Source organism: Diplotaxodon limnothrissa, linkage group LG22, assembly GCF_057381915.1.
Source record: "Diplotaxodon limnothrissa isolate DT_005_m linkage group LG22, D_limnothrissa_male_GT1.1, whole genome shotgun sequence".
In the NCBI taxonomy this organism is placed as follows: Eukaryota; Metazoa; Chordata; class Actinopteri; order Cichliformes; family Cichlidae; genus Diplotaxodon; species Diplotaxodon limnothrissa.
This window is the reverse complement of record NC_140616.1, coordinates 16,647,762-16,674,645: the sequence shown is the minus strand read 5'-3', so window position 1 is coordinate 16,674,645 and position 26,884 is coordinate 16,647,762. Positions and strand designations below refer to the sequence as shown.

The following is a 26,884-nucleotide window of genomic DNA, read 5'->3' as shown; positions in this document are numbered from 1 at the left end:
GCACAGGGCAGGATGGGATGCTCCACCAGTACCCAAACTTCAGCGGTAGATACGACTCGACCAAGCGCTAAGCTCGAGGAGAGCAACGGAGCCAGCACTACAGGTGAGACAAAGAAAGAAAAAAACAAAAAGAACAAAAAACATTTATACTTGTAAAGTATATGATATTAAATAAAGGTAGTGAGATTTCTGAAAACATAAACATCTGTCCAGTCGGGAGATATGTGCCATTCACTGCAAGTATCTTGCAAGTGGACAAATTTGATATTGTTTTATTTTGTCACAGTAAATATGTGAGAGTTTGACTGGAAACAAAGCTCTCATCCAAAAAAAAAACGACATCATATAGTTAAAAAATAACTTTGCATCTGTTTCTAAACTTACTTTCTATTGAATTCAGATTTGTTATTCAAAAAGGGTTTGATTAACAAATTTATATGGTTATTTTCATTCAGTCAACACAGTAAATAACTTTCTAACATGCTGGTAGGAATGTTGCATCATCCCTTTAATTATACTGAAGTGAGCACTGTTCTGATAAGGACTTGGTCTAAATGCAAATGTACAGCATCTGATGTCTTTATTTTTAATGAGGCAGAGCTCCACTGTGACAGGATGGGAAAGTTTATTGTCATTATTTAACGGTGGTTCCTGGCTCTGTCCTCTCTTCGAGAGAGACGGGGGCACGAAAGCAGATTTAGTGACAGTCTACAGTTTCATTAGGAAATGGAGAAGCCACTCTGGACGCTCCTTTGTTGTAGTAGGTCAGCGATGGCCCCGGCTGTGGTGCGTTTCAAGATTAAAAAAAATATGTTCAATTTTTTTTAAGTGTCATTTTTTACAAAACTTTTGATGCATTTGAATGGTGGAAATGTGAGTGTGCAGTTCTGCAGGCTTAAGCATTGTTTGACATAAGTGAAAGAAAAACTGGTAAAAGATTCACTAAGTGAGACCACCTCTGAGCAAGTGTCTCTTTGCACTCATTACAGGCTGCTTACTGCCCTGAAAGCATGGAGACACATACACAGAAGTCAGTACTTTCATGGACTTAGCTGATAAACCACTGACCCTGTTAAAGTGACAAGGAGAAATTTGCTTAATAAGTATGTGAGTAAATTTCCCAGCAGCATGGAATTAAACAGCTCATTCCTGTTTGTGACTCCCGCCTGTGCTCTGGAAATAGTGTCTTAGAGGTCACATGGAAATCCATCAGGATGTTTTCTTAAGTTTGCATGTGCCTGACTCGTTTCACTGAAAGTCACTTGTCACTCCCAACAGAGGAGGAGGAGGAAAAGTTTGTTGATTTAAAGACAAGTTATTTCAGTGCAGACAGACATGGCAAAAAACGAACAGAGGATCTAGTCTAGAATTAGGCTTGATCAGTTTATCCATCTACATCCAGGATATATTTGTATTGTTACTTGTTACAGTTATTTGATATCTCTCTTGCTGCATTGAGCATGTGTATGACAAAAGAATTTCCCTCGGGATAAATAAAGTTCTTTTTATCTTATCTTATCTTATCTTTTACATGCAGTCTATGTGGGCTTTATTGGTCCCCTTAAATCAGCAGCCTTCATTCAACTTTTCCAATTATGACCCAAAATCACAAAGACAGCATGTAGAATAATGTTTTCTGAAGTTTTATGTTGTCGTCACTGCTCCTTCGTGACACCTGTTTCAAGAAGTAATTTGCTTCTTCGCCAAGCTTCGAGGAGCTTTGAGAATATTAAAAGTTGAGAGTTAAGACTTTTGTGATCCATGCAAATACCTGCAATGCAAATTCTTCCGAAAAAAGTCAACAGGGAAGTGATGCACCCTGTCACGCAGCAACCTGTTTATAGAACTGTGCTGTTTGAGTATTTAAGTGTTTATTAACCTCAGTAATAGAAACATTAACTTCCTGTCAGGCTCCTTTTATGTGTGAGCATTGGTTCTTCGTGCTGTGTTTTGTTTTTTTTGCTTTTTATACTTTAGCCCTGTGTTTTAGAAGCAGTGCATGGATTCTCAGCTCTTCCTGCTTCCATGGTTTGCATTCAAACATTCACAGTCAAAAATAAATAGAATTAGTTATCCACTGTTGGATGATGTTAATAGAATATTTGTGGCCTAACATGGGCCGGTCACAGATGAACTCTTCCCTCTGGTTTTGGATAAGTGACCTGTGATGCCATCATGGAGGGAAAACAAGCAAAAAATAAACTGAGGCAAAGGAAACACAATATTGATCCTACCAGAGTATCACTCAGGAATGCTTGTTCTTAGCAGATATGCTTCGTTTTTTAGATCTCTATATTCCACCGTGTCCTCAAATGACTTCTTTTGAATTGGTAAATTAAACTTAACTCAAGGTCCACTGATTTCAACGATCTGTGAGGTGAAACAGAAAGCTTTATATGACCCTGGTGTCAAACTGTGCTATACGAGGCTGTGGCTCACAGTCACTGCTCGGGACTTTCACTCTTATTGTACATATATGATATAAACAGAGTTTTTTGTCAACATTGTATCATATTTTCACTAATATTGATAATATAAATACCTTATAATATGTCTGGCTTTAAGTGAAAGCCATTATTACTGTGTTTAAACTATATATCTACTGTAATCTATATTGCAGCTGTAATCTATAAAACTAGCTGTTCATATTATCCAAATAAACGGCCTGAATGAATGTTTGCTCATGCTTTTTTCTGCTAACAGGAGCGGCCAATGAAAATGGGAATGTAGCTGAGGACAGTGAAACTATTCCAGACCAGACACCTGCTGAGGGAAGCGATGCCAAGCCTGGAGATGAGCCTGCTGAAGAGCCTGCCGTGACAGCCGCGTCTGCAGACACCACAGCTGCAACTCCACCAGCAGCAGAAGAGTCTCAGGATGCAGCCAGCAGCCCGCCCGCTGAGACTTCAGCAGCAGCAGGAGACAGCACCGCTGAGACAGCAGCAAGCTCCTCAGAGGCTGAAGCTCCTGCCCCAGAGCCAGGTAGGCGGGAGTCACAAACAGGAATGAGGTTAAATACTCACAAAAGGCCTTTTACTACATATATTCTTAGAATCTGTAATGTTTTAATGTTTTATTTTGAATTCTTCTGCACATGACAACACCACTGTATCTTCAGTCTGAGCTTATAAACATGCACATTATAAATGCTCGTTGTAATTCATGCAAAGGTGAACATTTATGGGAATCGCTGCTCACATCCTCGTGAAACGTATCAGGCAGACAAGGACAAGAACCTGTGTGTGCGTGCATAAGTTGGGTTACTTAAAATGACACTTCAGAACATTTGGAGTGGAAGATTTTCTCTCTTGACACCTCTTGAACAAGTTACCACAGTAGTCGCATAATTAATGTGTCCAAACAAGTGATGGATAAAATGTACAACAGTAACCTGAGCGGTGCTATTCCACCTCAACATGGGATGCCGCAGTACAAAGGTACGTAATGTCTCTTCCGTTTTTAGTTCCTCCGCAACTGTAGTAACTACGCAGTATCCAACAACACACTGGCATGACTTTGGCCTCTAATGAACACACCGGGGTGGCCACAAGAATGCGTTTCCAGGTCACACCTATGATCAGTACCTATTAAAGGATCTGTCTGCATATTGCACAAGCTTAACTGATCAGGTTAAATTTTCGTATGAATTCTTTTAATTACACGCTTTTGTGTAGTCGTGGATTAGACTACTTGTTGAAGTTTCACTGACTGAAACACACACAAAGCGTGATGTTGTTGAGGGTTTACCTTGTAAAATGTAACATTTATTAAAACCTGGCAGCTGTCACTAAAGGGATTTGACATTTTGATAGAGGATAAAAAATAGCTGATAGCTTTTGTTTGGCCAAAAGCATTGAGGATATTTGTGTGATTTAAACTTGGAAATAAAGCATTTGTTGTGTTTGCTTTGCCTCCCAGCCCTCTGCTGTGAGTAGGACTCTAAATTAGAAATTTCTGCTGTAACTTCCAAGACAGCACCTCAGCAGGCTCTTCAGACCTGCATTGTGATAATAGCTCTGCATGCCTGTCCGCCAGCGATCATCTATACATGGAAGCGCTCTGTAGGAAGCTGCATGACAAGAGCAGCATTGCACTCACTGCTATCACAAAGTTACTTAGTGATGCAAATGACGAGCAGGTAGCAAATGATGATGAGGTCAACTTCATTTTCCTCTTTGTCTGATGCAAAGTGTTCATTGCAGTAAAGCGGGCCGAGCAGGGTGGCAGGTTAAACATCAAACACCAAACTTTTTAGAGGTTTTAGCTTCTATGAGACTCGATGCTGCTGTAGTGGGCGAAATTAAGTGAATGTTGCTTATTTATAAAAATGTATTCTTGTGTCTTCAGTCTAAGATCTGTGATGATTCTTGGAGTAATTTTTAGCCACAAAATAGAAGCATGAATGCCCATGTCTCAGAGCAATGCTGAAAAACTGTTTTATGCATGTGCTACTTTCAGACTTGACTATTGGATTTCCTTTTCCTTATCAGGTTTTCCTAAAATTTCCCTGAAAAGCCTCCAGTTGATCCAAAACACTGCAGTGAGAGCGCTAACAGGGACTAGAAATAGAGAGCATGTTTTTCCCATATTGGCTTTTTTTCACTGGCTCCCTTTTTAATCCAGACTTGAATTTAAAACCTGTCTCCTCACATGCAAAATCATGAATAATCAGGCCCCATCAAATGTTAAAGACCTCACTTTGTTCTCCGCCTGCTGGCTTACTTGTGTTTAATAGAGTTTCCTAGAGCTGTCAGGGTTTAGGAGACAGATAGTCGCTCTACTTTTAAAATTAATTTTAAAAATTTCCCTTGTGATAAAGTTTATTCTTAGACTTACATTCATAGTCCTAGACTATAGTGATATTTTTACAATTCAGATTGTCTAAACACTCTGACGGTAACTGGAAAGAGAGACAATATTAGCGTCTCCAGATCCAAAGCACTGATTGCTTAGTCCCCATCATGACTATAGACCTCATACAGCCATATTATCCCAACAGAGCACTTTGCTCTCAGACTGTAGGCTTCCTAGAGTTTCCAAAAGTGGAATAAAAATTGTACAAAAAATATTCATGAAGTAATGCTACCATAAAATCTTCATGGATGTGTCTCACAGATTAACTGTTCATCATTTAATCATTATAGTTAGAAAATCATGATCTTCACCCCCTGCGCCATCCAACTTCACTCACTTTGAGTTCAAATATGGCCACAGCCCTGTGTAGAGATGCTGGATGGAGCATGTGTTTGTGTTGCCAACACTTTGTTGTCACTGTGGTATCATTAAGATGCAATCTGAGTCCACATAGAAACTAGAGCGTTCCAACACATATAGGGCTTCCACCAGCGACGAGCGATGTCGGGACGGCTGAGCCTCCACGCCTCCATTTCACAGCCAGTGGAGAGAGAGGATCGAGTGTCACATAAGCAGAGCTGACAGAGCGGCTCGTCCACTTCTGACGCAGCTACAGGTTGTTTTTAAGGAACGACTTGCTGGAAATCTGCTATTCCTAGTTCTGCAATATAAGTTTTAACACCTTCAGATTAAAGGTGTTTGCATGGAGATTAATTTCCTTTTCTGTTTGGGAGGGAGGCTTTAGTTCAAGTTCATGCAAAATCTGCACTTCAGACTACAACAATACTTTGGGAGTGTGCTGTAACACAGTCAGATGTTTTGTTTGTTTGCATGCAAACATGCTAACACTTCAACTCGGTTCTGGTTATTGTGTTCATTATGCTGCAAGCTGGAAATCTGACAGGATTAGAGTGCTAAAACATTTGAAAGGGGGTGATTTATGTTCACAGTTTTTCTAGCTCTATGTTTATATTTTTAACTCTAAACTACAATAGCTTAGCACGTCTTAGTCTGTCGCAAGGTCAGTTACTACATGTCTTCCTCCCAGTTTTCCTTTCTTCTTTCCACTGTCCAGTCAAAATATGGGCTTTAAATAAATATATTTTAAAAATGTAATCATAAGGCAACCGAGAATGCTGGCAGCAAGTATCCTAACAGTCCATCGAGCTGTTTCACATTTCTGACTTGGTGAAAGAGACAAAATACCTCAAACCTGGAAAAATACACTCATCTTTGTTCTTCTGCTTGAGCCCACCACACCTGGACAGGTGGCCAGTCTGTCATAGGGCTAATAAACCTCACATAACATAACCTGATACCTTAAACAAACTGATCTAAAATGTGTGTGTGTGGTGCAGTAACACTGGGGACAAGTGTTTTCAGGAGAGTTTGTACCAGCTGTGTGGACAGAGGAGGACAGTAGTGTTTGGTCAGCACCTAAAGGCCAAAATAAGAAGAACACAGCTTAAATATGACGGCTTGTTCGTGTCTTAATTTGCTGTCTTTCTAAACAGAAAAAGGGGATGCCGGAGCGACTGACTCAGAGCCCAAAACAGACGAGACACCTGGTGAGCATCCCGGCAGCTTCCTCTTTATGTCACATGATCCACAAATTGGTATTTGAACTCTTCCAATATGCGTCCTCCTCTCTGCGTTTCTTTTCCAGCTCCCAGTGAGTGACGTGCGACATGACCGACTGCACAGAGGAGTTTATCTGCACGCATGAGTGAAAGTATGTCCGTGTGTGTGTGTGTGTGTGTGTGTGTATGAGAAAGAAAGACATTGTCTTGTTGCCAAGATCCAGACCCCGTGGAAACCACTTTGAGTCCGGGTGCTCAGTCACCACTGTGCCTTCTTCCTCCTCCTGGATGTCTGCAGTCTCTCCTCTTTGACTGTGAATAGAGTTCAACAGCACTTAGGTTTCTTTATCTGTAACAGGTAGTAAACAGCTGAGAGAAGCTTAGAGTACTATTTATTATCTGTAATGAAATAGCACCATAAACTGTATGTCCTTAACTTATTCTTGAAACCTAAGAGTTTGTTTCTGTGAAAACGAAAGCCAAAGTATATTAGATATTAGAAGATATTATATTTCTTTTTTGGGGGGTGAGGGGTAGCTAGCTTTGATTTTATTATCATATTTAAAGTAGGCGTAAATCTAAGAGGGTTTTTTCCTGATGTGTCATGATTTTTAGTATTCCCAAAAATCTGTAATTAGCAATAAGCTGTTGAAAAATTAAAAAGATCTTAAAATAAAACCGAGTACACATATTCTCTGTGTTTTAATTCGATGCAGGATGAAAGCAAACATGTCACACTGTGATACAGCATTTTTTTTTTTTTTTTAATGAGTGAAATTATCAAACCAGAAGCCAAGAGGAGGTTCAGATGATGTTGGGGCTTTTCCATCTGAGTGTCCAGTCCCACTGGATCCCTACTCTTTGTTTAATGAGCAGCCTCTGAGGTGTTAACAACTGAATGTGTGGACATCTATGAATGTCCACACAGTCTCCAACATTTCTGTGGACTTTGTTTACTTATAATTTTGGGTGTAATGAAAAAAACGCGTCAAATTTTTCCAGCAAAATTCCCTCCGCAACGGCGAATTCGTTGTACTGTGTTGTATTTCACACATACTAACCCATCCCTTCTCTGTTATGGTCAGTTCAGCTTCCCATTTCTTTTTAAGGTAAAAGGTTGTATCCTGTCTATCTTCTTCTAATGATCTGTAGAAGATGGAAATTGCTTTGAATTGTTCATAGCAATTGTTTACTAGTTACAACTCAATGTTGCTCTGTTGTAAATTTAAATATTGAAAGACTGAAAAAGACTTTGGTGAAATTCAGCGTGGCTCTTCAGGTGTTCTCTGGAAATACAATCAGGCTTCCACACTGAATCTATAATGACACTTGGTGGTGCTACAGCTTGTTAATGATGTGGCCGGCTAGTCTGGAGTCAGAGAGAGGACCGAGAACAACAATTGCCTCAATTTCCACCAGCCCACCCTGAGGAGAAAAGGAGGAGACGCAGATTGAGGCAAAATATGAAATGATAATATTGTCCAAAGATGAACACACACAGTCATTCAAAATCCCCCGCAAAAGGTTTTTGTACAAATCTCTGTAGTCCTATGAAAAACCAAGTGATCCCCATGACTCTGTAATTGTAGATCCACCTTTAGCAGCAATAACTTGAATTTGGCCTTGTTCTTTTTTCCAGCATTGCTTCAGTTCATTGAAGTTTGCAGGTATTTGTTTATATACAGCTCTCTTAAAGTCAGACTGATAGGCAGCATTATTTGCTTCTATAAGATCATTACAAATGTCCCTGCTTGGCATTTTGATAACACACAGCTGAATGATCCAAACCAGCAAACCGCCAAAACTTCTGCTTTTACAAAGGTGTTCACACTTGCTGATCATCAGATAATCCAGTGCATTTGATGATCAGCACCTGTCTGCTATTTACCCTCTGCATTCTCTGAATTCAGCTTCTCTGAAACTGTGAGGATGTGCTTTTTCCCCGCACAGCTGTTTCCCTGGCGTTTAATGTAAATTTAACCCAAACTGAACAAACAGTGGAAAAACAGGACTGAACATGAGGAAAATACGAGTTTAGCTTATACAATTTGACCGAATCCAAAAACGGCATTTGCAGTACATTTACTCATTTGTCCAAATAGCAGCAGAGTCTCCGCTGTGTGACAGTGTAAGCAAATTAAGTCCGGAAAACATGATTAATAGTTTAATTTGTGGTTTAAAATAAAATGCAAATCCCTCCTTTTTCAACCTTTCCGTTTCTGATCAGCATAAAAATGAAATTCATGACATCATCCATATGTGCACAGTAGCAGTGACTTTAAAGTGGGTGTGACATAATGTAATACAATGCTAAAGGTGTGTAAAGCTGTGGTTAACACTCACTCTGGGGAGAGCAGCGACTTGGTAGGCAGCTCTGGCAGGAAAGTTACTGCTGAAAACTGGGGAGGGAAAACATTTTCATTAGATTTGCATGCATTTGCAGAACCACGGTGAAGTTATTCACTTCCATCAGTGAACCCATCTATGAATCTCAATTTGAATGGTTCATTTCAGCTTCTAATAATATGAAAGGCTTTATTTATGAGTGGTTAGATTATTTACCCATGTATTATAGATAAGCAATAAAACAACAAGCACAGGTGCTTTGCAGCTGCTGAGAAGAAAGTTCCTTTGGCTGGTGTATAGCAGCAGCTGAGGATGGCTAACACACACACACACACACACACACACACACACACACACACAACCTGGAAAGGCACTTTTTTTTCTTAACTTAAGATTTATTACTCATTATTAAAGCTTAAATGCAATTTACAATAAGCAAAACCAGCATCTACGGCTTAAGACATTTTAAAACAAGGCAATAATGCGCTGCCAGTATTGCAGCTGCATTTAGTGGGGGGTCAGCCATTATTCATTTATACACCAGCTTTCACTTATAGAAGGAGTTATAGTTGTGTGAAGGTTCACTCTGTACACGTGCTCTTAACCGGATGTCCTTTAAACCAGTGTTTATAAAGCCTGACTTTAGAGGATCAAAGTTTTAGTGAAACGTCTCCTCACCAGGGTCAGGGAAAGTAACCTGCCTGTGGTTTAGGTGGCAGTGCGAGAGAGAAAGGTGGGAGTTAACATCCATTGCAGCAATGCCTGCTGGGAGAGGTTCGGTTACACTTGTGTGCCTGCACAGTGGTGTCTATTTACAGCTCTCTGGGTGCCGGAGCTTCCATTACACCTGACTGTTATGATCGGCGAGGAGGATGTCATCAGGAAGAATTACACACTTTTAAAATTTTATTTAAAATATGCACTCACTGGCCACTTTATTAGGCACATCTTTTCAACCGCTTGTTAATGCAAATATCAAAATCAGCCCATCAGCAACTGAACTTAGGGATGTAGACACGATCGAGACGACCTGCTGAAGTTCACACTGAGCTTTCACAAACTGCTTTTCCACCAAGGTATGCTGAAGAGGATCTCTGAACCTGGGCTACAGCAGCAGAAGACCACACTCTGGGTGTCAGTCAGTCAAAAACAGGAAACTAAAGCTAGGACTTGCACCAGCTCACGAACATCCTGCCTTATATGATTAAGGCTTCTGCTGCTAGTGTTGGTGTAATGGTTTGGGGGGGAAATGTCTGTGAAGGTTCTCAGTCATCCGGGTCATCGTAGTCAAAGGAGCTTGCAAAGAAAAGCGTCTGGACTTCTTTAAGTTGCTTGAAGACGTTTCACCTATCATCCAAGAAGCTTCTTCAGTTCGGTTTGGGGGGAATTTTCTTGGCTTGCTTTGGGCCTTTTTAGTGCAAAGTGGCCACAGGATATTGTTTTTTTCCTCCATTAGATCACTGATAGGCTCCAGATAATTTTATTATATGTATTAGGGACAGTAACAGCATATTAGTATTCCTGTAACACACGCCGGGCTTCATAAATAGGAATGTGTAAACATGTCCACAAATAAAAACAATTTGAGGTGAGTTTCAGTTTATTCCTCTGATCATTTAAAAGTCCTCTGAAAGAATCATTCATCATCTGTTTTACTTCCTCATTCCACAAACTCTGGGAGACATTAACTGACTTCCTCAAAGGTCCTTAAGCAGGCCACACACACACAGAGGAGGGAATTCACTTCCTCACTTTTAAGAGCAGCCTCCTTAATCATAGCCTCATTACCATAGTAACGCACCAGGACGCAGAACAACCCACCGATCTATCTAAAACACTCAGCACTCTGTAATTCAGCAGAAAGTCTCACACTGACCTGAAAATGGACCACAATGAGCTCTTATATAATTTAAATAGAATAACTGGCCACTGATTTGAGGAAAGCTCTGACCATCTTGGCTCAAAGCTGCCCCCTTGTGGCTACTTTCATGAAGAAGTGCATGCAGCGCAGTTTTTTAAGGCTTCATTAAGACTCCAAATTAATAAAGAGGCTTTTTTAACTACCACGTGACAGCATGAAATAAAGGGAAATCCTGCCATGTGTGTGAGACCTGTATGCAAGGCCAGCTGTCATAAGAAAGCAGACCACAAATCTACTACACATGTTCATTCATAAATTCCTATAACATCTCTATTTTTCTGGCTTGGATCCTCAACCCGTTGATAGGCAGCTCTGAACACCACATCCAGAACACCTTGGATTTTGTTGAGAAGGTGAGAGATGTCATTATGGAGGCAGATGAAACAATGGTCTTGTACAATGTTACATCTCTCTTCACTTGCATCCCAGTCATGGAGGCGTTGGAGGTAGTTCGTAAGAGATTACAGGATGATTCCAACCTCAACAACAGGAACACTCTCAGCATCGACCAAGTGTGTTTGCTTTTGGAACAATGGGTCAGTTCCACAGGCAGAAACATGGGTGTGCCATGGGTTCCCCAGTTTCACTCATTGTGGCCAATTTGTACATGGAAAAGGTGGAAAAGAGGGCTTTGTTTTCCTACCATGGAAACACCACCAAGTCATTGGTTCAGGTATGTGGATGACACCTGGGTGAAAATCAAATCTCAGGACGTACATCAATTCACGCCATCACATTAACTCGGGAGTCACACAGAAAATGTATGCTTGACGACTCACCGCCAGTCCCTGTAGAACTCCCGGTCTCCAAACTGCAGCAGCTCTGCCACAAAGTTCAGAGAGGAATGTCAAAACCAACAGAAGAATATATTAGATGGATAGAAACCTGGGAGGAGGCAGCCAGGGGGAGGATTAGAAAAGGAGAGAGGAAAAGGTGTCTAGGTTGGTAAGGTTGAACTACTGTTGCTTAACAAATGTAACTCTTGAGACAGTATAAATCTCACTTCAAAAATGTTAAAACAATACAAAAAACAACAGGCAACAACACCAGAATCAAGGGATTAAGTCAAGTATTTAATTTAGAACAAGTCTGACGTATAAATGAAAAAGTCTCTGATGTGCAGTCTTGATACTCACAGCTTTCAGCAGCTGCTCCACCATCCTAGAAAGATCAATTTCCTTTAAGAAGTAACAAATAAAAGGATACCTTTTCTTTATAAGCCAAATCTAAATATGTTTGAAGGCCGCTCCAGTTTCAGGCAAATATTTCTTGACTCTTGCTTTATTCCTGGAGCCACTGTGAGTGATGCAGTTAGTGTCTCTGTGTTTACACACCTGGAACAGTTTCATTGAGTTCTGAACACTTGGGATCCTCCACTGGAAGACACAGACTTAGGTCAATTTTTTTTGCTGAGTATATTTTTCACAATATACTCAAAGAAGTAAAATGTTCTAACTCGGCATATCACAATTTCAGATTTTCACTAAAGAATCTTAGAGAATGACAGATACACAATATTCAACTACAAAAAACAAACTATAAGTCAAATCTAAATATATTTATTGCAGGCAGCATTTTGAGGCTCAAAGGTTTCAGCATGTGGTAATGAAGCAGAATGGCAACGGCTATACGGGGCATATAGGAGACATTGGTGTTAACTGCTGACCCGTTGGACTGTGCCACAATTGCACCTCAAAAAACACAGGCAGAGGAATAAGGACAGCAATTTAAATTTCAAGTATCATTTAATTTTAATTTGTTCATTATGGTGTATTAAAATGAATCCACAGTGATATAACTACAGATCCAACTTTGATCCATGATCAATTGAAATAGCTCCAGCTTACAAACACAAGGAGTTGTACATGTTAGTATGCCACCACTAGATGGCAGTACAGTGAGTATTGAGGCAGAAGGAAAGACTAACAAGGACTGTCCAGACCTGTAAGATTTAGCTGAATGAGGGTCTTACTTTCTAAATCTTATGCAGTTTTGGAAGCCACGCTGGTGTACATTTTCATTTCTGCGTGGACATGTACTGAGGTTTAACTCACCAGCATGACAACACACCAGTTGAGGATCCCTATGTAGTTGCTGTAGCCGCTGGCTGAGCTCAAGAGAGACTCCTGTAGATCTTGACATCTGCAGAGAAGCACACAGTCGGAACGTTCACCGATGAATTTTAGAATATAATCAAACGATATCCACTCTTTCCTGTCTCACTCTTTTACAGTATCCTATCTCTGGTTTTGCCTTCTTTCTGTTTCTGGTGTTTATTTTCCTTCCCCTGAGCCTGCAGCCGATCTCTTTCACCTGTTCATTCTTTTTATACATTCAAACACTAATACAGACACAGTCGGGGCTTTAAGTCCATGGTTTAAAACAGATGTGAAAGAAAAATCATGATTATTGCATAAATGTCTTTTTGCCTTTACAGAACATTAACAGAAAAGTTTGTATTTCTTTCTAACTTAAAGTCTTAGAAGACAGGAGCAGCCAGACAATTTTCACACGTTTGTATCTTGTTTAAACACCCTCAAAGTTCAAACCTTCCTAGAAAAATAGGTGCAGTATTATAGAATGAAAACAAAGATCAAACCCTGTTTTCAGGTCCAGAACATGGGAATAGAACAGCTGCGAGATAATTCAACATCAATGGTAGCTTACGGAAGTAGAGGAAGCAAGAAGAATGAATTGAGTAAAGTTTGATTTGTCTGACTGTTTTCTTTCACTTAGTGTGCCTTATAATGGTCCGAAAAATACGGTAACTTCTACCTTCTTTTAGTATGTCCAGAAGTCCAACTTTTTGTGCTATGGTTACCATCTTCCTCTGCCTTTTGGGTTGTTGTGTTTGCTGGGGAGAAAACTTACAAACATACAGTACAGCACTTCAGAGTCACACTGGTAACAATCAAAGATTTATGTAAATTTGACAAGCTGAACGTATTCTGTACTGTATCACAAAATCATGAGGATGTGTGCTAGTCTTCCAGCACCACACAGTATTGAGGAGCAAATATCAGTCAGTGTATACCCATGATAGAGCGCAGTCCTGTCTCGGCCACATTAAACCAGTCAAAATACCAAACGAGGCCAACAGTGGCTCAATAAAGCCATTCTCCACAAGGACTTTCCATGAAGTTCGTCTTGGATCGCCAAGCGAAGAAGAATCAAACCAGCCAAGAGCAGATGAAGTGGATGAAGGTGAAGCAGGGCAGCACGGAGGCGAAAAGAGCGAGGGCAGTGAGGCGAAAAGAGATGAGAACAAGGTTCTCAAAAAGTAGATGACTGATGAGGTTATGTTCTGGTTTTCTTTGTCAGGCAGGAAGGAGCCCAGCGGGCGATGGTAGGTCATCACAGTGAAGGCGATAGCCAAGGCCGAGCCGACGGCTTTTAGAACTGAGGGAGAACGAGAGGCAGAGTTAGAACAAGAAAAGAGAAATGTTGTGAAGTGTGACACTCCACATAAAGCCAAACCAGCAGACTTTTAATGTATCATAACTTTGGCATATTTACAGAAATTTTAGGTTCATGTTGTGAATATATTGACCATTGAAGTACAAAAAACATGAAGAGAAAATGATCTAAATAACCTAGCCTAATGGTTGTGTGATGTATCAGTGAATAAAAATATCAACTGTAAACATAATTAACTGGCACATAGGTGTGGAAACTGACTGAAATTGTCTGTGGAGATTAACAGTAATTTTAAAAAAGAGCTATGGGCTAAGATATTTAGATCATTTTCTCCTTCTTTGTGTTGGTAAAATGATCAGGGGAGCTACTGGAATTTTGCTTGACCACGTTTTTAAGAGAAGCCATAGTTACCTGTTCTTTCATAATATAGTCTGTTTCAGTTTAAGCGTTGTTTTCAATAAATTGTATGCTCAAAAAAAGCTTTATCTCAATCCCATTGCTTCTTGTTGCATGTTGAAGCTCTACTTGGAATCTTGTTAAGATAAAACCATGTTAAATATATATTGGTTTGCCAAGTGATCTTAAACGTTTGATAGGGGCTGTACACTGGCATTCAATTCTCTGTATAGAGAACACCGGTTAGCTAATGGTGTCGTCCAGTAGCCTAGCACTAGCAAAAAAACAGGAAGCCAAAAGATAAATTCATGTATGAAATCCAAATAAAATATGTATAATGCTTACCGTCTATTAAAAAATGTAATATAAGATTAGAATAGTGTTTATTTGTCTGCTTATTTATAAGGAACTCCATTAGCTTCCACAACAGTGGTTGCTAGTCTTCCTCGGGACTAAACCATCAAATACAATCAATTAAAATATTACACAATAAAGTGGATGCAAAATATCCACAATTTGGCTCTTACATCCACAGTGAGAGTTTACAGTTTTTAAAATAGAAGCATATAAATATCAATAACACTGAGGCAAAACACACCAATAATGTTGTTTAGATATTCTACTTTCCATGTTCCAGATCCCCAGAATTGATATTTTCACCGAATGGTCTTTTCTGTCTGCCAGTGTGTCATGCAGATTTCAAGATTAATAAGCTCTGACACTCAACCTGACAAAGTGTGAATTTGCCAAGGCCACTGTAACATACTTGAGCAGGGAAGTGGGACGTGGTCAGGTGCGGCCCCTTAGCGCCAAAGTGGTGGCGATTAATGAATATCCCACACCTAAATAAAGGACTTGAACTGTGCAGATTCCTGGTAGGTTATTACAGGAACTTCTGCAAAAACTTCTCCTCCATAGTCCAGCCATTAACTGATCTACTTAGTCCAAAAGTGGATTTTATATGAAAGTGCAAAATTCCTCCTCTGCCACACTCCTGGCTGTAATCTAAAGCACAGCGTTAACATAACTTTATGGCAGTTCAGGTACTACCATAAACAAGGTATAGCGTCACATCAGCAGTGACAACATCAGTGACATCGCTTCACGTCCTTTATAAGATTTTTTTTCCTGATGTGTCATGATTTTTAGTATTCCCCAAAATCCGTAATTAGTAATAAGCTGTTGAAAAATAAAAAGATCACCTTAAAAAAACCTAGTACACATATTCTCTGTGTTTTAATTTGATGCAGGATGAAAGCAAACATGTCACACTGATGTGTTACAGCATTTTTCTTTTTTTAAATGAGTGAAGTTATCAAACCAGAAGCCAAGAGGCTTGATGTTGTGTCCAGTCCTACTGGATCCCTACTGTCTGTTTAACGAGCAGGCTGTGAAGTGTTAACAACTCAATGTTGCTCTTTTTTTTGGCACCTGTTAGATGTTTAGTAATGATGCTGGATTCGTGATTCCTTGCAAGCTTTGTTTACTATGTAACTGAGAGACATTAGATGCAAGCAGCTTGACTCCCGGGGGCGGGTCTAGCGTTAGACGTTTTCTCACTGGCTGCGTGCGCAGAGTATTACTTTGAACAGGAATAGGAAACAAGCATTAATGAACAATACTAATCAGATGTTCTACAGCACCTGAAACATTTGAACAAGCTAAACAAACACTGGATGACTGAATAAAATTAGCACTAAATCTGGTACTTGAACACAGTGAAATCTCTTCATTTCTAACATATTTATGGCTGCGATGAACACGCAGCGCTCTGAAAATGGGCTTAGGTTAAATTTAGAAGAGGGATGAATTAAAAACAAAAAAAAAACAAAAACATATTTCAAATTAATGTATGAATTTAACTGAAAAATTCTGAGAGCCTGTGGGCGGGACCTATTTTCAATGGGCGGGACCTATTTTCAAACATCAAAGCAAAGAGAATCAGGCCATGACATCACAGTCACCAAAATTCTATAAATAGGGGTGAAACAGCACACTGGTCAAGCACGTTTCTTACTTACAGTCACGAGCGATTCACTAGACGAACTTTTGTTCTGCTACAGCCAACTTCAAACCCTGATTGACATCTGAATATCGAATTCACATCTGAATATCGAATTCACATTTGAATATCTTATTTAGTGTAACACGCTAAATTTGTTTCAAAGTTAAATATCAAAAATGAGCAATCAGGAAGGAAAACCAGAATTTGTCTTCACTCTGCCAAAGAGTGCACTCGACAACCTCATGCTGGTTAGGAAAGCCTTGCAAAACTCTCTGACTGAAAACAAACTTTTAAAAGAGGGTGAAAGTAGAGCCAGACAGCAAATCAAACAGATGATGACTCAAATTTCAAACATGCGCACCAAGCTGGAGCTGTATGAGAACCAAGCTGCAGGAGTCACTGACGAATCAGTGTCGCGCAAACCGCAGGTGAGCAGCGCCACCAAAGAAAAAGAGGAACAGACGTGTTCAGATCAGGAAAAGGTCAGCAACCTTGACCTTGAGATGAACCGTCTGAAAGAGCAGCTTCAGCAGAGGGACAACGAAATCCTGATGCTGAAACAGGAGAAGGACACTCTGTCTGCCAAGTTCACGCAGCTCCAGAAACATGAAAGAAATCTGAAAGAAACTATGTGGAATGCTCTGTGGAAAGAACAAACACTGAGAGAGAATCTGGAGCAGGAGAAAAAAGTCCTGGAGGAACAAATTAAGAAACTCCTGGAAGAACAGAAAGTGGTGAATGACACAAAAGAAGAAGTCAAAGAGGCCATCACAAAATGTCAGGATGCAGAGAAAGAACAGAAAGAACTGGAGGAGGACAAGAAAGCTCTGCAGCCACAGAGTGAGGACTCCAGCGAGATTAAAGAAAGTCAGGCAGAGACAAACATACCAGAAATGCAGACAGAACTGGACACGCAGAGAAAAGAATTAGTAGAGTCTCAGACTGAAACACAGGAGACGGCAACCCCACAGTCGTCCTCATCTGATTGTCTGAGTGGGGAAAAGTTGTGTGTCAACAAAGTGATTGAGTTGGTGGTTTCACAGGCCATAGAACAAGTCTCCACTAAATACAAGCTCTTCACAGAGCGCCTCACTGCTGACTGCATCAGCGATCGCCTGATTGAAAAAATTTGGCCTGAAATTGAGCTGAAACATTTGGATCTATCCCCCAAATGTCTGAAAAACATAGACAAGGCCATTCTCAAGGATCTTTGCAAAAGACACAACTGCAAGGGAAAACATCTGATTTTCAATCTGAGGGAACAGCTTGATAGTATTACTGTCCCAACCTTCACCAAACACCTGTTGGCATTACCAACAAGAGTACTTAGTGTCTCTAAAAACAGGGAAGAGTACCAGGAGGCTGTGAAAAATGTCACCAAAGATCTGGTAATGCACGCTATGAAGGGAGAAAATGAGGCAGCTACATGGAATGCAGGAACATCAGAGTTTATTGTACAGAGGCTTTCCCACAAGATCTGGAACAAAATTTTGTCCAAAAGCTACAAAATGTCCATGGAAAACATTGAACAACTCGGCCTGAAAGTATCCAATGATCTCCGTGAAAAGTGGCCTTCTCCAATACTGTTAATGAGGTCAAGCAACCCAGTGGTTGACGAAGCAGTCGTCAGCATATTCAAAAAACATGCCAAGCTGAGGAGTCAAAATGTCATCTTGAGGGTTTTCTCATGTGCACGTTAAAATTGAACTGAAACGTGCACGTGATTATGTTACAAAACTCTTAAACTGGCGTCAAATATTCTTTTAATTCAGCAACCTAAATTACATTTTAAAACCCCAACTTCCTTCCCTCATCACTAACTGGCCGAGGCAGATGGCCACCCCCATCTCAGAGCCTGGTTCTGCCGGAGGTTTCTCTCTTTTAAAAGTGAGTTTTTCCTTCCCACTGTCGCCAATGTGCTTGCTCTAGGGGGTTAGTTTTTGTGAATTATTGTAGGGTCTTCACCTTACAATATAAAGCACCATGAGGGAAGTGTTGTTGGGGCTTGGCGCTGTTTCTTATCTCAAAATGTCCAATTACAACAGGACATTTTACGTTAAGAAACAGCGTCAAACCACAAATTAAAATAAAAAAATAAAATAAAAAAAAAACAACTGTGACTTTGTGCTTTGTTTCATTTGCTGTAAATTTGCTAAGAATGTAATATAAGATTAGAATAGTGTTTATCTGTCTGCTTATTTATAAGGAACTCCATTAGCTTCCACAACAGTGGTTGCTAGTCTTCCTGGGGCCTAAGCCATCAAATACAATCAATTAAAATATTACACAATAAAGTGGATGCAAAATATCCACAATTTGGCTCTTACATCCACAGTGAGAGTTTACAGTTTTTAAAATAGAAGCATATAAATATCAATAACACTGAGGCAAAACACACCAATAATGTTGTTTAGATATTCTACTTTCCATGTTCCAGATCCCCAGAATTGATATTTTCACCGAATGGTCTTTTCTGTCTGCCAGTGTGTCATGCAGATTTCAAGATTAATAAGCTCTGACACTCAACCTGACAAAGTGTGAATTTGCCAAGGCCACTGTAACATACTTGAGCAGGGAAGTGGGACGTGGTCAGGTGCGGCCCCTTAGCGCCAAAGTGGTGGCGATTAATGAATATCCCACACCTAAATAAAGGACTTGAACTGTGCAGATTCCTGGGAATGGTAGGTTATTACAGGAACTTCTGCAAAAACTTCTCCTCCATAGTCCAGCCATTAACTGATCTACTTAGTCCAAAAGTGGATTTTATATGAAAGTGCAAAATTCCTCCTCTGCCACACTCCTGGCTGTAATCTAAAGCACAGCGTTAACATAACTTTATGGCAGTTCAGGTACTACCATAAACAAGGTATAGCGTCACATCAGCAGTGACAACATCAGTGACATCGCTTCACGTCCTTTATAAGATTTTTTTTCCTGATGTGTCATGATTTTTAGTATTCCCCAAAATCCGTAATTAGTAATAAGCTGTTGAAAAATAAAAAGATCACCTTAAAAAAAACCTAGTACACATATTCTCTGTGTTTTAATTTGATGCAGGATGAAAGCAAACATGTCACACTGATGTGTTACAGCATTTTTCTTTTTTTAAATGAGTGAAGTTATCAAACCAGAAGCCAAGAGGCTTGATGTTGTGTCCAGTCCTACTGGATCCCTACTGTCTGTTTAACGAGCAGGCTGTGAAGTGTTAACAACTCAATGTTGCTCTTTTTTTTTGGCACCTGTTAGATGTTTAGTAATGATGCTGGATTCGTGATTCCTTGCAAGCTTTGTTTACTATGTAACTGAGAGACATTAGATGCAAGCAGCTTGACTCCCGGGGGCGGGTCTAGCGTTAGACGTTTTCTCACTGGCTGCGTGCGCAGAGTATTACTTTGAACAGGAATAGGAAACAAGCATTAATGAACAATACTAATCAGATGTTCTACAGCACCTGAAACATTTGAACAAGCTAAACAAACACTGGATGACTGAATAAAATTAGCACTAAATCTGGTACTTGAACACAGTGAAATCTCTTCATTTCTAACATATTTATGGCTGCGATGAACACGCAGCGCTCTGAAAATGGGCTTAGGTTAAATTTAGAAGAGGGATGAATTAAAATTTAAAAATAAACAAAAACACATTTCAAATTAATGTATGAATTTAACTGACAAATTCTGAGAGCCTGTGGGCGGGATCTATTTTCAATGGGCGGGACCTATTTTCAAACATCAAAGCAAAGAGAATCAGGCCATGACATCACAGTCACCAAAATTCTATAAATAGGGGTGAAACAGCACACTGGTCAAGCACGTTTCTTACTTACAGTCACGAGCGATTCACCAGACGAACTTTTGTTCTGCTACAGCCAACTTCAAACCCTGATTGACATCTGAATATCGAATTCACATCTGAATATCGAATTCACATTTGAATATCTTATTTAGTGTAACACGCTAAATTTGTTTCAAAGTTAAATATCAAAAATGAGCAATCAGGAAGGAAAACCAGAATTTGTCTTCACTCTGCCAAAGAGTGCACTCGACAACCTCATGCTGGTTAGGAAAGCCTTGCAAAACTCTCTGACTGAAAACAAACTTTTAAAAGAGGGTGAAAGTAGAGCCAGACAGCAAATCAAACAGATGATGACTCAAATTTCAAACATGCGCACCAAGCTGGAGCTGTATGAGAACCAAGCTGCAGGAGTCACTGACGAATCAGTGTCGCGCAAACCGCAGGTGAGCAGCGCCACCAAAGAAAAAGAGGAACAGACGTGTTCAGATCAGGAAAAGGTCAGCAACCTTGACCTTGAGATGAACCGTCTGAAAGAGCAGCTTCAGCAGAGGGACAACGAAATCCTGATGCTGAAACAGGAGAAGGACACTCTGTCTGCCAAGTTCACGCAGCTCCAGAAACATGAAAGAGATCTGAAAGAAACTATGTGGAATGCTCTGTGGAAAGAACAAACACTGAGAGAGAATCTGGAGCAGGAGAAAAAAGTCCTGGAGGAACAAATTAAGAAACTCCTGGAAGAACAGAAAGTGGTGAATGACACAAAAGAAGAAGTCAAAGAGGCCATCACAAAATGTCAGGATGCAGAGAAAGAACAGAAAGAACTGGAGGAGGACAAGAAAGCTCTGCAGCCACAGAGTGAGGACTCCAGCGAGATTAAAGAAAGTCAGGCAGAGACAAACATACCAGAAATGCAGACAGAACTGGACACGCAGAGAAAAGAATTAGTAGAGTCTCAGACTGAAACACAGGAGACGGCAACCCCACAGTCGTCCTCATCTGATTGTCTGAGTGGGGAAAAGTTGTGTGTCAACAAAGTGATTGAGTTGGTGGTTTCACAGGCCATAGAACAAGTCTCCACTAAATACAAGCTCTTCACAGAGCGCCTCACTGCTGACTGCATCAGCGATCGCCTGATTGAAAAAATTTGGCCTGAAATTGAGCTGAAACATTTGGATCTATCCCCCAAATGTCTGAAAAACATAGACAAGGCCATTCTCAAGGATCTTTGCAAAAGACACAACTGCAAGGGAAAACATCTGATTTTCAATCTGAGGGAACAGCTTGATAGTATTACTGTCCCAACCTTCACCAAACACCTGTTGGCATTACCAACAAGAGTACTTAGTGTCTCTAAAAACAGGGAAGAGTACCAGGAGGCTGTGAAAAATGTCACCAAAGATCTGGTAATGCACGCTATGAAGGGAGAAAATGAGGCAGCTACATGGAATGCAGGAACATCAGAGTTTATTGTACAGAGGCTTTCCCACAAGATCTGGAACAAAATTTTGTCCAAAAGCTACAAAATGTCCATGGAAAACATTGAACAACTCGGCCTGAAAGTATCCAATGATCTCCGTGAAAAGTGGCCTTCTCCAATACTGTTAATGAGGTCAAGCAACCCAGTGGTTGACGAAGCGGTCGTCAGCATATTCAAAAAACATGCCAAGCTGAGCAGCCAAAATGTCATCTTGAGGGTTTTCTCATGTGCACGTTAAAATCGAACTGAAACGTGCACGTGATTATGTTACAAAACTCTTAAACTGGCGTCAAATATTCTTTTAATTCAGCAACCTAAATTACATTTTAAAACCCCAACTTCCTTCCCTCATCACTAACTGGCCGAGGCAGATGGCCACCCCCATCTCAGAGCCTGGTTCTGCCGGAGGTTTCTCTCTTTTAAAAGTGAGTTTTTCCTTCCCACTGTCGCCAATGTGCTTGCTCTAGGGGGTTAGTTTTTGTGAATTATTGTAGGGTCTTCACCTTACAATATAAAGCACCATGAGGGAAGTGTTGTTGGGGCTTGGCGCTGTTTCTTATCTCAAAATGTCCAATTACAACAGGACATTTTACGTTAAGAAACAGCGTCAAACCACAAATTAAAATAAAAAAATAAAATAAAATAAAACAACTGTGACTTTGTGCTTTGTTTCATTTGCTGTAAATTTGCTAAGAATGTAATATAAGATTAGAATAGTGTTTATCTGTCTGCTTATTTATAAGGAACTCCATTAGCTTCCACAACAGTGGTTGCTAGTCTTCCTGGGGCCTAAGCCATCAAATACAATCAATTAAAATATTACACAATAAAGTGGATGCAAAATATCCACAATTTGGCTCTTACATCCACAGTGAGAGTTTACAGTTTTTAAAATAGAAGCATATAAATATCAATAACACTGAGGCAAAACACACCAATAATGTTGTTTAGATATTCTACTTTCCATGTTCCAGATCCCCAGAATTGATATTTTCACCGAATGGTCTTTTCTGTCTGCCAGTGTGTCATGCAGATTTCAAGATTAATAAGCGCTGACACTCAACCTGACAAAGTGTGAATTTGCCAAGGCCACTGTAACATACTTGAGCAGGGAAGTGGGACGTGGTCAGGTGCGGCCCCTTAGCGCCAAAGTGGTGGCGATTAATGAATATCCCACACCTAAATAAAGGACTTGAACTGTGCAGATTCCTGGGAATGGTAGGTTATTACAGGAACTTCTGCAAAAACTTCTCCTCCATAGTCCAGCCATTAACTGATCTACTTAGTCCAAAAGTGGATTTTATATGAAAGTGCAAAATTCCTCCTCTGCCACACTCCTGGCTGTAATCTAAAGCACAGCGTTAACATAACTTTATGGCAGTTCAGGTACTACCATAAACAAGGTATAGCGTCACATCAGCAGTGACAACATCAGTGACATCGCTTCACGTCCTTTATAAGATTTTTTTTTCCTGATGTGTCATGATTTTTAGTATTCCCCAAAATCCGTAATTAGTAATAAGCTGTTGAAAAATAAAAAGATCACCTTAAAAAAACCTAGTACACATATTCTCTGTGTTTTAATTTGATGCAGGATGAAAGCAAACATGTCACACTGATGTGTTACAGCATTTTTCTTTTTTTAAATGAGTGAAGTTATCAAACCAGAAGCCAAGAGGCTTGATGTTGTGTCCACTCCTACTGGATCCCTACTGTCTGTTTAACGAGCAGGCTGTGAAGTGTTAACAACTCAATGTTGCTCTGAATTTAAATCTTGAAAGACTGAAAAAGACTTTGGTGAAATTCGTGGCTCTTCAGGTGTTCTCTGGAAATACAATCAAGCTTCCACAGTGAATCTATAATGATAATAATTGGTGGCGCTACAGCTTGTTAGTAATGCAGCCGGGTAGTCAGGAGTCGGAGAGAGGACCGAGAACAGCGATCGCCTCAATTTCCACCAGCCCACCCTGAGGAGAAAAGGAGGAGACGCAGATTGAAGAAATGACTGCAGAGGCGAAATATTAAATTATAATAGTGTCCAAAAATGAACACACGCACACAGTCATTCAAAAAACCCCTGCAAAAAGCTTTTATACACATCTCTGCAGTCCCATGAAAAACCAAGTGATCCCCATAATTCTGTAGCTTGTAGATCCAACTTTAGCAGCAATAACTTGAATTTGGCCAAAAGCAGCATTTACACTACATTTACTCATTTGTCCAAATATCAGCAGAGTCTCCGCTGTGTGACAGTGTAAGCAAATTAAGTCCGGAAAACATGATTAATAGTTTAATTTGTGGTTTAAAATAAAATGCAAATCCCTCCTTTTTCAACCTTTCTGTTTCCAATCAGCATAAAAATGAAATTCATGACATCATCCATATGTGCACAGTAGCAGTGACTTTAAAGTGGGTGTGACATAATGTAATACAGTGCTAAAGGTGTGTGAAGCTGTGGTTAACACTCACTCTGGGGAGAGCAGCGACTTGGTAGGCAGCTCTGGCAGGAAAGTTACTGCTGAAAACTGGGGAGGGAAAACATTTTCATTAGATTTGCATGCATTTGCAGAACCACGGTGAAGTTATTCACTTCCATCAGTGAACCCAACTATGAATCTCAATTTGAATGGTTCATTTCAGCTTCTAATAATATGAAAGGCTTTATTTATGAGTGGTTAGATTATTTACCCATGTATTATAGATAAGCAATAAAACAACAAGCACAGGTGCTTTGCAGCTGCTGGGTAGAAAGTTCCTTTGTCTGGTGTATAGCAGCGGCTGAGGATGGTAACACACACAGACAACCTGGAAAGGCATATTTTTGCCTTAACTTAAGTTTTAAACCAATTTTTATAAACCAGTAAAGGCTGAGTTTAAAGGATCAAAACAGAGTTTTAATGAAACATCTTCCTTCCTTCCTTTCACCACGGTCAGGGAAAGTAACCTGCCTGTGGTTTCGGTGGCAGTGCGAGGGAGAAAGATGGGAGTAAATGCCTAGTGCAGCACTGCCTGCTGGGAAAGGTTGGGTTACAGTTGTGTGCCTGCACTGTGGTGTCTATTTACAACTCTCTGGGTGCTGGAGCTTCCATTACACCTGACTGTTATGATCAGCGAGGAGGATGTGAGTAGAAGGCTGCTGTCGAGCAGCAGACAAAAAGCTAAGTGAGCGCATCGGTCAGGTGACTCCTAAACTTGTCACACTGTCATTTTCCCTGCTAGTGTGGTCAAAATGAAAGGAACAATATAGTGCTGGCTTACATGTCTTGTAGACCTCATTGACGTTGTTGAAGTCATTTATATCTGCGAGTAACACAGTAGTCTTCACCACTGAAATGAAAGGGTTTATGTGCTCTGAAAGCTCGTGTTTAAATTTCAGAACATGTGAAACATACGAGGAGAAGCTCAGTTTCTCACCGTTGCTGTAATCGCAGCCGGCAGCTTTAAGGATCTCCCCAATATTGATGAGTGCCTGAAGGACACGATGGGAAAGATTTGTTCGTATTTTAGGAATCTGTTGTGGATGCAACTTCTGCTGTAGCTGATCTAAACACTGGCAGAAGTGAGTTTCACCTGTTTGGCCTGAGCCTGCACTCCTCCATCTACCAGCTTCCCGGAGGCGACGTCCATCCCCAGCTGACCGGAGATGTACATGGTTCTGTCCACGATCACCGCCTGGCTGAGGACGACACACACACACGTTTCTTTCTCAGGATGATGTTTCAGCAGGAGAAAGTGAAACAAAAGGCCAACAGTTCCAAGAAAATATTTCCTCACACCATTGCACCACCAGGCTGAATCACCGATACAAGGCACTTCCACTTTCCACACTTTCATGTTGTTTTTGCCGAATTTTTTTTTTCTTTCTTTATTCAAATCAGGCAACAAAGTATATATCTCATTTACATTGACATAGTTTTTTTTTCTTTTTTCCCCTTTTCCCTTCCCCTCCCCTCTTTTCCCCCTTCCCTTTTGCCGAATTTTGATCGAATGTTAAAGCATAAATCAAGACCAGGATACATTTTTCCAATCTTCTGTCCGGTTTGGTGAGCCTGTGTAAACTAGAGCCTCAGTTTCCTGTTGCTGGTTGACAGGAGTGACATCCACCAAATAAATGATAAACCACGTGAACTTCGATCGAGTTATGATGGATTTAGAACAAGTCCCAGCACTTTCTTCGGGACACCTTACCTGTATATTCCCTGCCTCACAGGAGCTTTTGGTGTGTAGATGATTTGGCGACGAATTGAAGCCATTATAAGCCAGCTGCTTGTCGACCTTACTCGGTTTCCTGCTATGCTGGGGCCCCTTTGCCCCACTGAGAAACTTTTAACTTTGGTTCTCTCTGTGAGTTCACTGAACTGTAAGACCAGGCCCTGATCAAACATCGGACTGTCCTTGTGCTCCCACGTCTCACCTGTATGGGCCGATGGCAGCCGGGGCCGACGCAGTGTTAACGATCCTTCTGTTGAGCGCAGACATGCTTCCCAGATTTCTTCAACTTGCTGCCAACCTTTCCGAAGAGCTGTGATTAATGCAACTGTGCAAGAAAAGCTGCAGAAAAAGAAGGAACACTGTTTCCGTAAAGTCTACCGTACCGCACTGAATAGAGGAGCAGCAGGCGCGCTTATAGCTATAAAAAGGCGTTAAATATAAAATGAAATGCGCCCTTGGCAGAAGAGTTACGGTGAAGGGCGTCAAAGCTGCCTTTATGAAGGCAAAGATCAGCGGTACTGCCCGAAGTTTTGATATCGATCCGAAACCAAGTAAATACAGGGTCGATAACGAGAGCCAGTGGGTCATGATTTATGCAATTAATCAGATTTAATTCACCACTAAATCACAGCGATTTTTATTTTCCACATTAGTTAACACAAAACATACTATTCAGCTTTTCATGGGAATTTTTTTCATATTTTTTGGCATCCAGGAATGTAAATGTACCTGTCTCTCTGTGCTAGAGGCTAAGAATAAAGCAGATGTGACAGTCAACACAAAAACTTTCATGCACTTTTCATAGTGTGTGTTTGTTGTATTTTTTTTTTCAATTCCAAAAAAAGTAACACAAGTCTACATAATGAAATCAGAGTATC

At 40.4% G+C, this 26,884-nt stretch overlaps 3 protein-coding genes across 7 annotated transcripts; 1 reads left to right on the top strand and 2 right to left on the bottom strand.

The window, feature by feature from the left end:
- LOC146609697 (uncharacterized) lies at window positions 1–6,534 on the top strand. Its single transcript, XM_085346141.1, has 4 exons — window positions 1–103; window positions 2,704–2,982; window positions 6,369–6,422; window positions 6,521–6,534. The coding sequence occupies exons 1-4, from the start codon at window positions 13–15 to the stop codon at window positions 6,532–6,534; spliced, it is 438 nt and encodes a 145-aa protein (XP_085202267.1). The 5' UTR covers window positions 1–12.
- Window positions 6,535–7,707: 1,173 nt separating this feature from the next.
- rida (reactive intermediate imine deaminase A) lies at window positions 7,708–26,379 on the bottom strand. Of its 5 annotated transcripts, none has more exons than XM_085345811.1 (6): window positions 26,209–26,379; window positions 25,365–25,470; window positions 25,209–25,263; window positions 25,053–25,121; window positions 8,778–8,833; window positions 7,708–7,859 (listed from the first exon to the last, which is right to left on the bottom strand). In XM_085345811.1, exons 1-6 carry the CDS (start codon window positions 26,271–26,273, stop codon window positions 7,773–7,775), a joined length of 438 nt encoding a protein of 145 aa, XP_085201937.1. In that variant the 5' UTR covers window positions 26,274–26,379; the 3' UTR covers window positions 7,708–7,772. The 5 variants fall into 5 exon arrangements, with proteins under 5 accessions (XP_085201937.1, XP_085201941.1, XP_085201942.1 ...); XM_085345815.1 differs by having other exon boundaries at window positions 25,365–25,466; window positions 26,209–26,269; XM_085345816.1 differs by lacking the exon at window positions 26,209–26,379 and adding an exon at window positions 25,983–26,042 and having other exon boundaries at window positions 25,365–25,466.
- Window positions 11,928–13,825, bottom strand: LOC146609696 (uncharacterized). Its single transcript, XM_085346791.1, has 4 exons — window positions 13,736–13,825; window positions 13,477–13,567; window positions 12,756–12,843; window positions 11,928–12,077 (listed from the first exon to the last, which is right to left on the bottom strand). Exons 1-4 carry the CDS (start codon window positions 13,737–13,739, stop codon window positions 11,928–11,930), a joined length of 333 nt encoding a protein of 110 aa, XP_085202917.1. The 5' UTR covers window positions 13,740–13,825.
- Window positions 26,380–26,884: the final 505 nt, after the last annotated feature.